The sequence below is a fragment of the Zosterops lateralis genome (assembly GCF_965231275.1).
Source record: "Zosterops lateralis genome assembly, chromosome: 1".
Lineage (NCBI taxonomy): Eukaryota > Metazoa > Chordata > Aves > Passeriformes > Zosteropidae > Zosterops > Zosterops lateralis.
The window spans coordinates 48062236-48077226 of NC_139762.1; the positions used below are offsets into that span (position 1 = coordinate 48062236).

Sequence of the window (14991 nt, forward strand, 5' to 3'; positions counted from 1 at the left end):
GGCATAACTGTGTCTTGAACCAGTGTACAGCAAATAGTTCTGATTCAGGAAAGTGCCAATGCACGTGCTTGGTGTTACTTGTAATCAAGAAAGCCCCCTTAGCCTGAGGTTAAGCAAAAGACTTTTACAGCACTGAATATCCATGAGAGAATGCAGGTGTTTTGCTACAAGATGCCATAGAAATATAATACAGAAACAAAAGGCATCATACGAGTTACTAACTCAGCGATCTGTCCTAATTTTCCTACATTCCAAACGTTAATGAGATACAGTAAAGCATGGTTGCAATTTAGCATAGTTAGAGGTAGATTTGAATTACCTGAGGCTGTTACCTCCTTGCTTACACTTGCAAACCAAGATGGTGCTACTGTTCCTTGGAACCTCACAGCTCTTCCATCCCACTGAACTTCTTTGCAAACCAGAGATCTTGTGACCCAGTTGCAAAAGACCCAGCAGCTGATCTCAATTTGGGGGCAAGATAAACTATGGGTGCATAACAAAAACTTTTGGAGCAACATGAGAATTTTGTCAGAAGCTGCTTTAAGGGATGGCTCTTAGAGGGATCTTGGAAACACCTCAAGAGATCATTTGATTGTCTTAAGGCAAGATTAGCTTTAATCACATCATTCCTGAGTAGTGCATGTTTAACCTGTTCTAAAAGACCTTGAATGATAGGTATTGCTCCTTATACTCTCTAGGTAATCCTGTACTGTGTGACACTATCTTTTCTCTTTGAATACCTTAGAGAGAGTCTCAGGTAACTCTCTCTTGCTTTAATATTATAATTGAAATAAAATCCTTTTGAATAAAAAGCCTGCAGCATTTATGGAGAGGCACTTACTCCTCACTTCTTTACACTCCTTACTTCTCCTGATTAAGAGACCTAATTCTACTCTCTTCTTATACTGTGTTTCCTCAGTCTGTACTTACTATCTTGGGGATCCTGAGAACTGCACATTTCAGCCATTTATTTGGGTTCTGCTGGCAAACCCAGGAATTTTTATGAATATGATTGCAAAGCATTTTGAAAAAGAAATAATTTGTGTAACTCCATGCAAACAACTGTCACTCAATATGAACCAAAGACTTAGGCCACCTTTTGTAGATGAGCAGCCCTAACAAATTTTGTGCACTCTCAGAAACATCTGTGACTGGTTCCACTGCTCTCAGCAACATGGTTAGAGGAAAAAAATAGAGAAGCAGAAAGATTTGGCTAAATAAGAACGATATATCAAAACACCCAATATTTTAATGAAAGAAACTGAATATCCACACATTTGCACTTCTGTACAGTTTTTGTGATATATATATAATTTTAAGCTGTTTACAAATAACATTTAATGCTTCAAATATTACATAATGTTGATATTATATTTCTAGCAGAAATAAATATATTGCACTTAAAAAGAAACTTTTCATTAGATGTTGCTTCATAGTTTATGTTCACAACTTTTTTTTCCATAAAAAGATTTCCCTCTACCCCCACCCCATACACACAAACACACACTTCAGTACATGGTGAATGTGCTCACGCAATGCATTATAAACAACAAAGTCAACACAGCAAACAGAAGAACTGTGGTACATTCTGGTAAAGAGGCTACATCCAGTTTTTTTACCTTCCTTATTTTTAAACCAAATCTTTCCTCATGTTTCTGAAGGTACAATTATAAAAAAAAAGAAGATTGTTTAAATGTGCTAAAGGTAAAATACAGCAAACTGTATTTTTTGTCCTTAAACTATCATAAAAAGTTACTTCAGAGCTTATTTAATTCACTGCCTAGATTTTTTCTTAAAAAGATAAAATAAAGAAAAAGAAGTTGTCATTTGATAATCTAGAGGTTATATGCAAGGACATTTGATTACAGAGTGATACATAAATCCTCTGGCCAGCAAGTAGGTGGTTAGTAAAGAAACCACATCTCCTGCAACAGAAAATGCTCTGTAAAGAAAAGTGAGAATAAAAAACTCTCTAAAAGGAAAATTAATCTTGCAGTGAGTGTTATGCCCCTGCAGATGATGAGTATATGCACTGTGGCCACAACTTCCTCAAGACAGGAAGATGTAAGTGTTACGCTGATCTCACTGATTTTTTACCCTTAATTAGGAGTAAATTACCACAATTTATATTGACTTACACTTTTGGAAATTATCCCAAGTTTTTGCAAAATTTTTCATTGATATTTCTCTTTCTGTATAGTACACACATATAAAGAGGATTTACTACATAAGCAAGTTGCCAGACCAAATGCTTTTCAGTTAAAAAAGGTTCCTTTTCAAGTGCCAGTTAATATTTGCTGGATGTTGGAAATGGCAACATCTTCTTACATGTGCACATTTGATGCAGTGTCCTGGTCTTCATGGGTAAAACTGTCTGTGAGAAATTCTGCAATTGCATTCCGGAGATTGTGGTACCAAGCATGTTAGCTACCATACAACTTACCATCCTTGGACTCATGAAGGAAGCATTTCCATTAGGAACTTTACCTTTAGCTACTTGCTCTATATTTGTTATTCAGTTTACACCCAGAAAAGTATGACTGAAACCCAGTGGCATTGATTTGCTATCTTTGATAGTGCCTCAGGCCATATAAAGCAATGTTTCAAACCAAAGAGATAAATTAAAAATAGGAGGTTTTATGTTTAGATTCTCAGAGCTTCAAAAGTAGAAGAAAAAATACTCAGACAAATACATCCAAATCAGTTTTGTTAATATATGGGATGCTTTTGTTGAATGAAAGACTGGAGTGTATTGAGGATCTATGGATAAAATGGTAATTCAGGAAAAACACAAAAATAGTTGGAACACTTCCAAGGAAAAGCTTATCATTCTCTTTGAAAAGCATATTCGGGCATGTTCTCTCTGCTCTTCTTAAAAAAAAGGCAAACAGCTCTCCCCTCCAAAAAACCCCAAACAAAATCAAACAACATAAACCAGCTCCATTTTTCTGAGCCAAGAAAAAAGCTCATAAAGGTGAAGAGCACTTCTCATGGGATATAAAATGTGAATTGTATTTGCAAAATAAATTCTAGACTATATTTGGCATTCCTAGCCCATCTACCAACAACAGATGTTCTGTCCTGAAAGTGATACAATTTTGACAGCAGTACAGCAAGTCCTTAAATAAATTACTGGGTTATTGTCAAAGTGGTGGAGATAATTTAATTTTTTTTCTTTTTTTTTTTTTTTTAGAAAAAGTGATTGCACTTTTTAATCAATTAGTTACAAATTTGCATTAATTTTCTTCCAGTTGTGCATTTGGTGTTAAAGCTGATTTGTACTTGCGTTTTAATATTTTCTGTACTGTTCCTATATTGTTGCTGTCATTTAAGTCACTGTTCTTACTGTCAAACTTGATTTTTAGATGACAATGTGAAATGAAATCCTGTCCCCATTACAGTCAATAAATTTCCATTTGACTTCAGTTGGGCAGGAATTTTATTCCTGGAATCACTCCCATGCTTCCCCAGACCCACAGGAAGGTGAGATGGACGTGGAGCAGAAACATTGTGAGGTGGCAAGACCTCTTCACTGGATGTCCTGTGGCCTGTGTGGATTTAATCCCTTTAACCTCAAATCTATGAAACAGGTTTTGTAGATAAGACTGTGAGATCAAAGAAGAGGAAGTGAGGATTGGACACACCTACTGATCTCATTCCTGGGCAAATCTGTCACAAGCTGCCTTCCTTCCTTTGCTTGGGACCTGCCTGTGATTCTGCATTAGTGGGGAACCGAATGGGTTTCTTCTGCAAAGGAATTAAACCATCAGAGCATCAAACCATCAGCACAAGGAGAGATGAGCCCTCTGAGAGACTTGGTCTGACTGGAAAAATCAAGCTGTGGATTTTGACAGATAATTCTGCATCATCTGTAATGCAAAATTCATCGGAGAGGATCTGGATAAGAAGTTGGCTTCATCATGTTTTTATATCGAGACCACCTTCTGCCATGTTATTTCAAATATGAATCACACTTCATTTGTAGTGAAAAGAACTTTTCTTTCACTTAATAATTTTTTTAAATGAAGTTGTCAAAATCCTGTTTCATTCTCCAGAAAGAGCCTGGAGAATTTTCTTTGAAACAGTATCAGGGGCATTTCTGCATGCAGTAGGGACTGGGACTGGGCTGAAAAGATTGTACAGTTTATTTCTCTGAATTTGCTTCATGAAGGAAGGTAATCTATGAGCAGCTTTTATGTCACATTTTGACCATGTCTGAATCAGCCCACTTGTTTCAAACTTGTTTCTGGAGTCATGTAAAAGTTGCCTACTCACTTGACCCTTTCCTGATGGAAGTATGAGCAGTAAAATTACTGGCTTCAATTCCAGACCTAACCATATCCCCTGCAACTCTAAATAAGTTAATGAAGCTGCACAAGGAACCAGATAAAAGAAACAGAATTTCCCCACAGGCTTTTAGTGCATGTCATCCCAGGGTCTTCATACAACTCTAACAGAAATCAAACAACTGAAGAGAAAACTTGCTTGCAAACCTCTTCTGTAGTTATTGTTTCTGTAGAGTCATGTGTACTTGAATTATATTTATATCAAAATGGTTTATATCAAAACCAGTTATAAGTAGGCACAATCTTGCAACATGCACTTTTTCTGTGAATCGGATAGCCTACAGCAGAATCTAATATTTGGGTACACCAAGACAAATTCAGTATCTGATTCTGAGCCATTTAAATGCTGGAGAGCTTGGCTTGTTATATTAATTTATGGCATTCCTTTTAGCAGGTCTGAATTGTACATAAATTTTCATTTTTATTTACATACAGAGCACAGGAGTTGCAAATTGGCCAAGATAATTTTTCATCAGCAGGTCCAATAGTGGCTAATGGGGAATTAGGATTATATTGCAGATAATTTGGTTGAAAAGGTGATTGAAATGGCCAACTTGAGAAGATTCTGAATTCAGCTACTAAAAATACATAATGATGATCTTTTTCTGCAGCATGCATGTGCCTTGCCTTGCACTTTGCAGAGATGAGAGTAGGTGACTCAGTGTACTGCACTCTGCTTTTTACCATATGACACCAACACAGAATGGTCAAAAGTAGAGGACAATATTGGGAAATAAGACTGTTTTGTGTTCCAGCTCTATGGAGATCTGTAATATATGAGATTATATATGCTAGTTCTTTTTTGTCAATAGGTGTGTTATCATCTATAGCTTGGATGCAACTTGACACAGAAGCTCTGTGTCAGCTTTTAATTTACAGTGGAATCCCAGCTCTTGGCACAGAGAAAACCAACATCACACTAGTACTGTTTCCAGCAGTGCAAAGGATTCATGCTAGCTCTCTGCAGACAAGGTCATTATTTTCTTATGCTTCTATAGCTCCTCCATTACATCAGACACAACATACTAGAAAAAGGGGACAGTACTTTGAATGAGACCCCCAAATACTAACTGAAAACACGTCAGACGTGAGTTTAAAAAAACATTTGTGTAAAGTTCTGTACTGATATTTTCCCGAGGAAACTCTACCATTCTAGTGGGACATGAAAAAACTGGTAGTACAACCTTCATTTTCCTGGCCAAGGAGCTTGTATAATAACAGCCATGACTAAACCAAACAAAATCAGAACAAGTGGAAAGATACTCCAATGCCACTCATACCAGTCTATTAATTAGTTTGATCCAGAGAGTCTGTAGATTTGATCTAGCCTGAAACTGGGTTAACTTGGTACACATGTGCAGCTGGAAACAGGCCTTCAGTGGCACACACAGTAGCAAACAAGCACTGCTTTAAAAATTGAAATCTTGAGTTTCTAAGTTTAAGTAACAGATTTTTCCAAATCAAAATTTTTCTTCATTACACTTTAACCAACAGTTAAATCGCCCCTCCTTGGATATAGTACAAACTTCCTTTTAGACTGAAGGACAGAAAACATTACTACTACAGTCCTGTAACACAGTTCTCTTTTTTTTGGAACCGATAAGTGTTTTGTGAAAGAAACAAACAAGAAAGAAAGACTTGTTAATAACCTTCTCTTCGTGATTATAGTAGCAACTAAGAAATACTGGTTTTGGTGAATATATGCCAGTCTTAAAAAGGACAGTGGTCTTCGCCACTTTGTCCTGTTTTCAGCAAATGTATGCTGAGATAGCCTAAAACATGCTCAAAGTTATAGCAATACATTTTTCTGTTTAGATGCTCATCAGTCCTAAGAAGAGATGAAGATGAGTAAGAGTATTGCCTTTTTTATAATTCATCTAGCATATGAAAAAAGACCTATAGACAATTAGTTTGTACACTGTTGCTTAAAGATAATCTCTTTCCACTAGGTATAATGCACCTTTGGAACAAGCTGCACGCGACCAAAGATCCTGGGGACTTTGGAATCCATTTAGGCTGTGTTACGCATAGATCTGTGAGCAGCTCCAAGCTGCACGCTCTCTTCTTATGATCCCTCAAAGGAGGAATCTATATCCACAATGCATTTTCTTAGCTGGTTTGTTATGAGTTCAGAACTCCTGCCACAGGCCTTTCAGGAAGGTCCCTTGTATTTTTTTCATAGCAAACTCGCATGTTTAAAATCTTGTGTTCCTCTTGTCTCACATCACTCATACAAATGGTGTCATCACTGCGGAAGAGTGACGCAGTCCTTGGATAGCGGCATAAGGACCCTGCTGAAAATAATGGTGGTACCTTGGCATGTGGAAGGATGGGAAAGTGGGGCCACTGCCTTGCATGGAGCTGGCTATAGCAGAGGGTGTAAGAGGCATTCCCAGGCGGCTGTATGGAGGCAGAGATCCTTGGATTGGATGAGGAATGGGTGTAGCTATGGATGCGGTGCTGGTACCCAGGGCACTCAAAGACTGTGGATGCTGAAATCCTGGGAAACTGGTTGAAGAGGAAACCCAGGAACTGAGGGACAGGTTATCAGATGTTGTAAAGGCTGACCCTGCAAGCAAAGAGAAAGAATACCTAACGTTGGCATTGTGATGCACAAAGCTGGTAAAGCAGCAAAAAGGGAGAAAATGAGTCTTTCACAGCAAGCCTGGTTTCAATGACCAGTTGTCATTAGAAATACTTCCCAAATATTTCCATCTTTAAAATGTTATTTGCTGGTTGCTGTCCTTTATTGCTACATCTTTGACAAATTTCCGTTTTCAGAAGCTGGTTGCAGTGGTTTCAGCAGTAAAATCAGGTTTGCACATTGAACATTTTATATGTTAAACACTGAAGCACCTTGTAATGCTGCCACTAAACACTGAAATATCTACTCTGATGTGGAAAATGACTGTATTACATCCCTGTTTTGAGGACATACTGGTATATTTTTACATCAGATCCTTATAAAACTGTTGTTTGGGGGTTTTTTCTAAAGTTTCAGTGCAGCAAAAATGCAGAAAAATGTAATTTGCACTACAAGATTTCCTTTTTGTTTTTATCCCAGTGAACCCTATCAACACTACATCTTTCCAGTCAACCTGATTCTTTCTATAATATAGAACAAAAAATTCTAGAATTATAAATGTCAAAGTATTTGTTGTTTTTCCAACTGTGTACAGTACTCTAATAAACAACACTAGTGCAAATTCATAGTAAGAGGTGCAGAACTTCCTCTGAAGGTAATTATCTACTTTTGATCAAATTGAAGTGTTCTGTTTGTCATTTTGTTTTGGGTTTGTTTAATCCAAAAAGTCTTAAAACTATTTCCACAAATCTTCCAACTCTTTAAAATACTTTTTCCTGAAGATTGAAAAATCATTTAAAAAAAAAGAAAAATGGTTTCTTAAAATTAGAACTAATTACTTATTTCATGTTGACAGTAAAATTTTGGGGAAACAATAATTTGTTTGGATAATTTGACACATGGTAATTTTCAAACAATCTGATTACTTCATCTCTGTAGTTCCTGTAAGCATGTGATCACAATTTCTAGAAATGAGGAATACAAAATGCTATAAACTTTTTGTATTCCTCTTTAAACAATAGTTCAACTCTTGTCTCGTATGTATTTTCTTACTTGACCAACTTTTTTACTTTAGAAAATGAATTTGTTGGCAGGAGTATTTGACGGAATATAATTTCAATTCAGTATTGCAAAACATTCTGAGACAACAAATTTTGTAGCAGGTATTAATTTCATAAATCTGTTTCAAGAAGGGAGGTTCATCCAAACTGTAGAATGAAAACATAGGAAGACTTCTATCCATTGAGGAAAACTTACTGGAGTTAAGTAAAGTAGCCAATCATATCCACATACTCAAACCAAAACTATAAGCAAAAACCAACAGAAATAAAAAGTGCACATTGTTGGTTTGGTTTTTTTGCAATCATAAATCTCTTGTGGGATATATTCTCAAATCATGAATTATTTTTCCTCTGCTTAATGAAACAAGTAAAACAGCCCAGCAACAGGAAAAATAAATTGTGCAAATTGAGCAGTGGAAATAAACTTGAACAAAATCCTGGTCCTACCACTGAACTAAATCCTAACTGCTGGGAAATTAGGATCCAGAGCCAAACTGTAAGGATGACACATTACTCACAGACCACAGAAAAACCCTTGACAAATCATAGGGTATCTGAGCATTACTGCACTTTGGGGAAAGCAAGGTGCAAATCTGGATTTGCCCAAAAGGTTTGCATTTGGCTCTGTTCCAGGTAGCTACTATGAATCCTGTGTGTGGATGTAGGCACAGAGAAATTAAAGAGTTTCCATTGAATTTATATATTTTTTAATTTGTTAATTCCTTTGGAATTGGACATTTTTCACTGTGGATTAGCTGCTTCCATCCTTAGATGGCTGAAATTGGCTGAGCAGGGAATGGTCTGAGAGCCTGCGGAAGTAATTACCAAGTCTATCAATGCTATTTATTTCTTTGTTTTATGCAGAATAAGATATGAGATTCTTTCTCATGAATAACTGTGAAATGATTGTAGGGCTAGAACACTTCTCCTATAAGGAAAGGCTTAGAGAATTGGGGTTGTGGTGTCTTGAGAAGAGCAGACTTTTGGGACATCCAGTTGCAGCCTATCAGTGCTTAAGGCAGGCCTATGAGAAAGCTGGGAAAAAAATTTAGCATGATCTGTCACAACAGGACTGTGGGCTTTGAACTGAAAGTGGATAGATTTAGACTAGATATACGGAAGAAATTTTTTACTACAAGGGCAGTGAAACACTGGCACAGGTGGCCCAGAGATGGGCCGGATGTCCCATCCCAGGAAATATTCAAGGTCAGGTTAGATGGGGCTCTAAGCATCCTCATCTAGTTGGAGATGTCCCTGTTCATGGAAGGGGGTTTGCATACATGGCCTTTAAAGGTCCCTTCCAACACTAACTATTCAATGATTTTCATGAGGAACTTCCTCAAGCGTCCTTTCCTGCTCCAACTGGTTTGATCTCTAATTGCAGCTTAGTACTCCAAAAAGTCTCACATACGACTTATGCCACCACCAAAGGAATTAGTAGTTCTGAGGCAATCAAGGTCTCAAAGAACTTAAAACATACACCACCCAGCAATGCATATGTATTTGGCTCTCAACTCTTGTTTTTATAGGAGAACATCCATCAGTTTTGCATAGAAGGTAATTTTAAAATTCATCAGCAGAAATGAAAATATCTATGGAATTTCAATAAGAGCATTGTTTCCCTCCTTGTATGTTGGACAACTTTTCATTATTTAAGGACACTAGATCTAAAGAGAGAGCAAAGGCAGTACTAGTTACTCCTGTGTAAGAGCAGTATGATTTACCCACTGTTCATATCTCTGGTTGCCCAGAGCGCTCACGTCCCATGCAGCATATGGCTCCCAGATTAGAAAAAAGTTCTTTCCCATGATTCACAATTTTCCTCACTTACTCATTTGCCATATTGCAAGCAAATGCAGAACTGTACCCTTTTATTGCACATAAAATTAATTGTAATGAAGTAGTATATCCCCCCATGACACCTTTCTAAGGACTCTCTTCTGAAGAGATTTAATGGCCAGCTCTCATACTGAGGTTCACCTTGTTCATTTTTGTCACTCCCAAGGGAAGGCATCATACTAGGGGGAAATTTAATTCTAAAAGAGAAGGTGCTTTGCTCAGAGCACTTCCAGCAATGGAAAATTTAATACTGCCTTCAACAATAGCTGGCCTAGGAACTAAGTTGACATGAAGCAAGGTAATTCCCCAGAACTATATGAAACGGTGGAATCATACCAGGTAAAGAGTTGCTTCAGAAACTCCATAATCTAAGGATCTGCTCTTATAATAGATGTGTAAAAACGTACCCACCTAATCACATTTTGCTGAAGAGCAACTCATGGTTAAAAATAAGTGTGTTTTCCCTGCACAAGTCCAAAGAGCTCATGACCAGAAATAATGCTCTTATCTTAGCAGCACTGTATGAAGTTAGAGGACAAGACAAGGGCACTGCCAGTCGGAAGACAGATAGAACAGCTTTACCTCAAGTGGCTGTGGCATATCAGGCAGGTCACAAAGTCAACATACAAAGTATAATGCAACACAGGTTTATGCTAGTCAGCAATCCTACAGGAAGAGTTTGAGGTCTATTTGCAGTGGTAAATTATGACAGGTGCAATTTCTCCAGTAAGTATCCCCAGAAAGAACATGTCCGTCTTGCTACTACTTTTGCTGCTGCTAACGCAGAAAATTTGTTTGATAAAACATTTAGGGCTAATTGCTTCAGCAGGAAGAGCACCTTTAAGAGACTAACAGATAACAATTAAACATCAATTTTTCAGGGAGCTACCAAGTTTTCTTTGTGAGGAGGCAAAGTGGGTTAACCACAGGCTGGTTGAAAGTGGTTAGAACTAAGTCTTCTCTTCACAGAAGGCTGGAGGGGCAGCAAGTGGCACATCTACATGGTACCTTACAAGTAGTGTGGGGCCTAGCTAGTAAGTCCTGCCAAGAGATGGGGAGTGTTAACTTGTTTTCAGCACCATAGTAATGAAGTTTTCTGGTTTGCAGACATCTTGAAGAGGAAGCAGAACTAGTTCTCTTCTGATGGCAAAGATTATATGGTCGTCTTTAGAACCGTCTCCTGAATTGAACCACCCATGCCAGTGTCATATCGGATGTCCCAAAGGGCCAAAAGGTAACAAGTATTCTTCTTCATTATATGACTTCATGGCAGAGAGACATACCAGAGAAATGCTTTAGAGTACCACAGTACTGCCTGTGGTCCTGCTTTTCTCAAATATAACTGAGTCACCGCATTTTACATCGCGAGCACGTTTTCCTACCTCTGCTTTGTGTTGCCTGGCTGTCATCTCCGAGCTCATCTTCTCCTCCATAAGTCCGAATGGGGGATCGGGCATAGGAATGCTTTTGGATAAGGCTCTCCACACTTTCTCTGTAAAAGGAAACAACCTAATGTATCAATACCATCCTAAGCAGCATCCTAATTTGTTAAGGTAAATACAATTCCTTTTCCTGTCCAGATTACAGCTTCCTCACACAGGTTCTCCAAAGTTACTTAACAAAAGACTTACCTCATGGCATGACATTGGAAATGCCAGATTTGGCCTGCCTTTTTTTAACATTGTGGATCACCGCTTACCAGCTTCTTCAGCAGAATGAACTTCCTACTGTGTTTCCTGGATGTGGTCTCAGATGGTGAATATCAGACCAGCACTCTTCATAAATTTGATAATGCAAACTCTGCAGTTATTTGTGCTGAGTATAGGTTCAAAGAGACACCTGTGGTCCAGCTCCTTTCAAACAAGCTTTTGCATCACACATGACCACCTCATTTGCTGCTCTCCCCTTTTTCTGAAAGCAGGGGCAAAGATAGGCGTGTCCAGAGACAACTCAGCTCTGACTCTGCTCTCTCAGCATCAGAGTCGAGGGCGGTTTGTAGCAGGAAGTCTGCAGATACTACCCATCTCGTGCCACGTCTATTCTGGGAGGTTAGATTTGTCTGCCAGGCCCCTGCCTCGCTGGTAGCACAAAACACTGAAGTCACCCAAACCATTTTTAAATAGAAGGAAAGCATATCTGCACGATAAGCCTTAGTAGTTTGTAAGGAAGATCCAACCTTACACATTCCAAGCGCATTTCCATGTAAGTAGGTGGCATTATACCAAAGATGAAAATGACCTAGGCACATTTCCAAAATGGCTTTGACTTTCTGTTCCTGTTTAAGAAATCTAAGGAGCAATAGTTGTTTAAATCTGCTACTTGATGAAGGTTTTGTCTGAATTTACCATTTGTCCATTCATACTTGCTAGCACCCTTCTCTTAGAGAGTGTGCCTGTTCCAGAAATTCCAAGGAAAAATATTATTCAAGTAACATGATAAATCACTATGGCACATGTTTTCCTTTCCTACAGAAAGTCCATTATGGTCGTTCTGTCCTTGCTTTATCACTGGCATCATTACTTATGCTAGTCTCCTCAGAAAAAAATAAATAAAAAGAGGATCTTATCAAAGTGATTTACTTGTGTCAGGATTGGAAGTGGACTGAAAGCAATGGCAGTTCCTACATAGAGGATGATATAATTGGATTACTGCCTTTTAAGTGATTGAAAACAGTAGGCATATCAGGGCTATCTTGAAGAAGATTTTCCAAAGAAAAAGACAGATGGCATTGTTTACATTATGTGCTGAATGCCTCTTGAAACATTAGGCTTTCTTCTGAAGCAGAATGTGAAATGCAAAAAATTTCACTTGACCAAAAGAACTATTTCATATGAGTACAGCATAACAGAATAACAAATTAGACCAGTGTTTTCTGAGTGATTTAGATACTGCTATATAAACAAATTCATAATCAAAGAATTAGTAGTCTATCAAGGTCTGAAAATAAATTTAATACAGGTGATTGTCTGTATTGTCTCTATTGACTTTATTTCTAGTAAGGGTCTGCTTATAACAGCAGAGATTACAGCGTATAATAATATCCTGATGCAACAGAAAAAATACAGGCCGTAGCTTTAGCTCAGTGGGCCAATTTCACCTCTGAAACATTGAATCCAATGGTGGCTTGGGGATAAACTCACCCCAATAAATTTACATTTGAATTACCTACAGGGATTTAGAGCTAAATCAAATGCCCACAATTATTGCAGACTAAATTCTTTCCAGATGGGTTTATATGCTAGACAGAGAACTCTATTATTCTATATGCTTGTCTTCTTTTAAAGGAAAAAGAGAGATGACTTCTTAGTGAACCCTGAATCTGCAAAGTTTGAAACCAGGGAACTATGTGGTAGGTTTATTTATTTATTTTATGATGTAGTGTTGCAGATAGTATGCAAAAGGTTTTGGAAGATTAATCTCATTCATCGGCACAAGAGGCAAAGGTTTTTATGGCAGAGGGAATGTGGAAACTTGGATCAGGGAAAGCAACTAATCTCACAGAAACACTTCCTTTTGTGCAGCTGAGATTTAATATTCAAAACTGTATGAGCTTATCTTGACTAACCATGTTGGTTGCTTATGTTGTAATCACAAAACACCTACTGAATTTTCATTTTAGAGGTTGAGACTGTGGCTGTCATCATAAGCCCAAAGCATTGAGATTCCCAGCAAAATGTAGGCACCTGCCCCCACAGTCTTCAGGTGGCCCCTCTTCTTTCCACATACAACACATGCTGCACATAAACCTCCAAACCTCCTACAGACCTACCTAAAATGCAAAATGCTGAGCACACCTATGTGTGCAAAAGGAAACAGGGTAAAAAATAAGAAGTGGTGCATTTTCTCCACTCATAAAACATATTTCTGAGCACTCCTTCAAGCACTGTTTCACCCACTTAGAACAACAAGAGCAGAAGTCTGCACTTAGGTTTCTTTCCTTCGCTTTGAAACTTAGGTTTCAAAGGAAAAGAGTGTGATGGCCTCTGCACCATGCTGCAATATTCCATCCTCGGAGAACATCACGTAGAGTCTGGATAGAGAAGACAGCAGTAGCAACTCATTTAATCTATGAAAACATTTGGAGTTTCCCACATAGGTTGGAAAGAGTAGACTAACCTCCTCCACCCTTTAAAGACAAAGGTGCCTTAGGACTTACTCCAATGCAGATATGTAGGAGGAAGCAAAACTTTAACAACAAGACTTAAGTGCTTGTGAGATCTAGTTCAAAATACAGGAACAAAGCTGGCACTCTGGAACACAGATTTCTTCTTACATCCTTGTTTCCACTGGGTACAAAAGGACTTAAATCTCAAAATCTTTCTGAAAATTCTCTTTATGGAAGTATGAACCCTTTAGATTATCGCAAATATGGTACTCTGGAGAGTGGATTTAAAAAATGCATTGTTTTCAAGTCCCAAAATATTACACTAACACTACTAAAAGAGAAATACATTATTACCTCTGGCTTTATAGTTCTGTATGCTACATCAGATATTTCAATGTGGTTCAAAGGATTTATGGAAATAATTCCATAAATTACTGAATGATAAATTAATATCTGCCACTTTATGGTTCTATGCTCAGTTTCAAAAAATAGCAAGTGAAGAGTATGGTGGAGATCTTTTTAAAGCTGTCTTTGCTTATTTTTCAGCACTGTTCCACAGAAAACAGCTGAAGAACAAAGTGACTTCCAGCTACTCAATACCCAACCTCTGTCCTTCTCTTTGTTTGTGATCAGAGACTTATTATCTAATACCAGGACCTAACAATTTTTACCTTTTAATGTGTTTTAGAACTCCACAGTTTCTTCTATTAGCAAGAAATTAACATTAAACTTCTGAGAGACAAGCTGCCAATTGAATAAATGAAAGACATCTTCTTTCTGACAGGTATTTCTGTGTTGTCTACCAACAAGTTTCAGTCTTCCACATTGTTCTTCAACTCACAGATATCTTGGAAATACCCAGAGGAGGGGGAAAAACATGCACATACACACAATATATTACTATGATTATGCTGTGCAAGGTGTGTACAACTGGATAATAGTAGGAGATGACAGGCTGGAGGAGCGCAAGTTAGGGACTGAAGCTGCTTGAGAAAAAGGATCCATGTGCCAAATGGAAAGGAAAAAACTAAGCTCATACTGGCAAGCACACCCACA

General features: G+C 37.9%; 1 protein-coding gene across 1 annotated transcript in view; it reads right to left on the reverse strand.

The window, feature by feature from the left end:
- Window positions 1-1385: 1385 nt before the first annotated feature.
- Window positions 1386-14991, reverse strand: part of TBX20 (T-box transcription factor 20) — a gene marked incomplete at its 5' end in the record, with an annotated part of 38997 nt that continues 25391 nt past the window's right edge. The window contains 2 exons of the mRNA XM_083855904.1: window positions 1386-6915; window positions 11213-11322. Of these exons, the coding sequence (XP_083712030.1) occupies window positions 6575-6915; window positions 11213-11322 (451 nt within the window). The 3' untranslated portion in view covers window positions 1386-6574. The remainder of the gene's footprint in view (window positions 6916-11212; window positions 11323-14991) is intronic.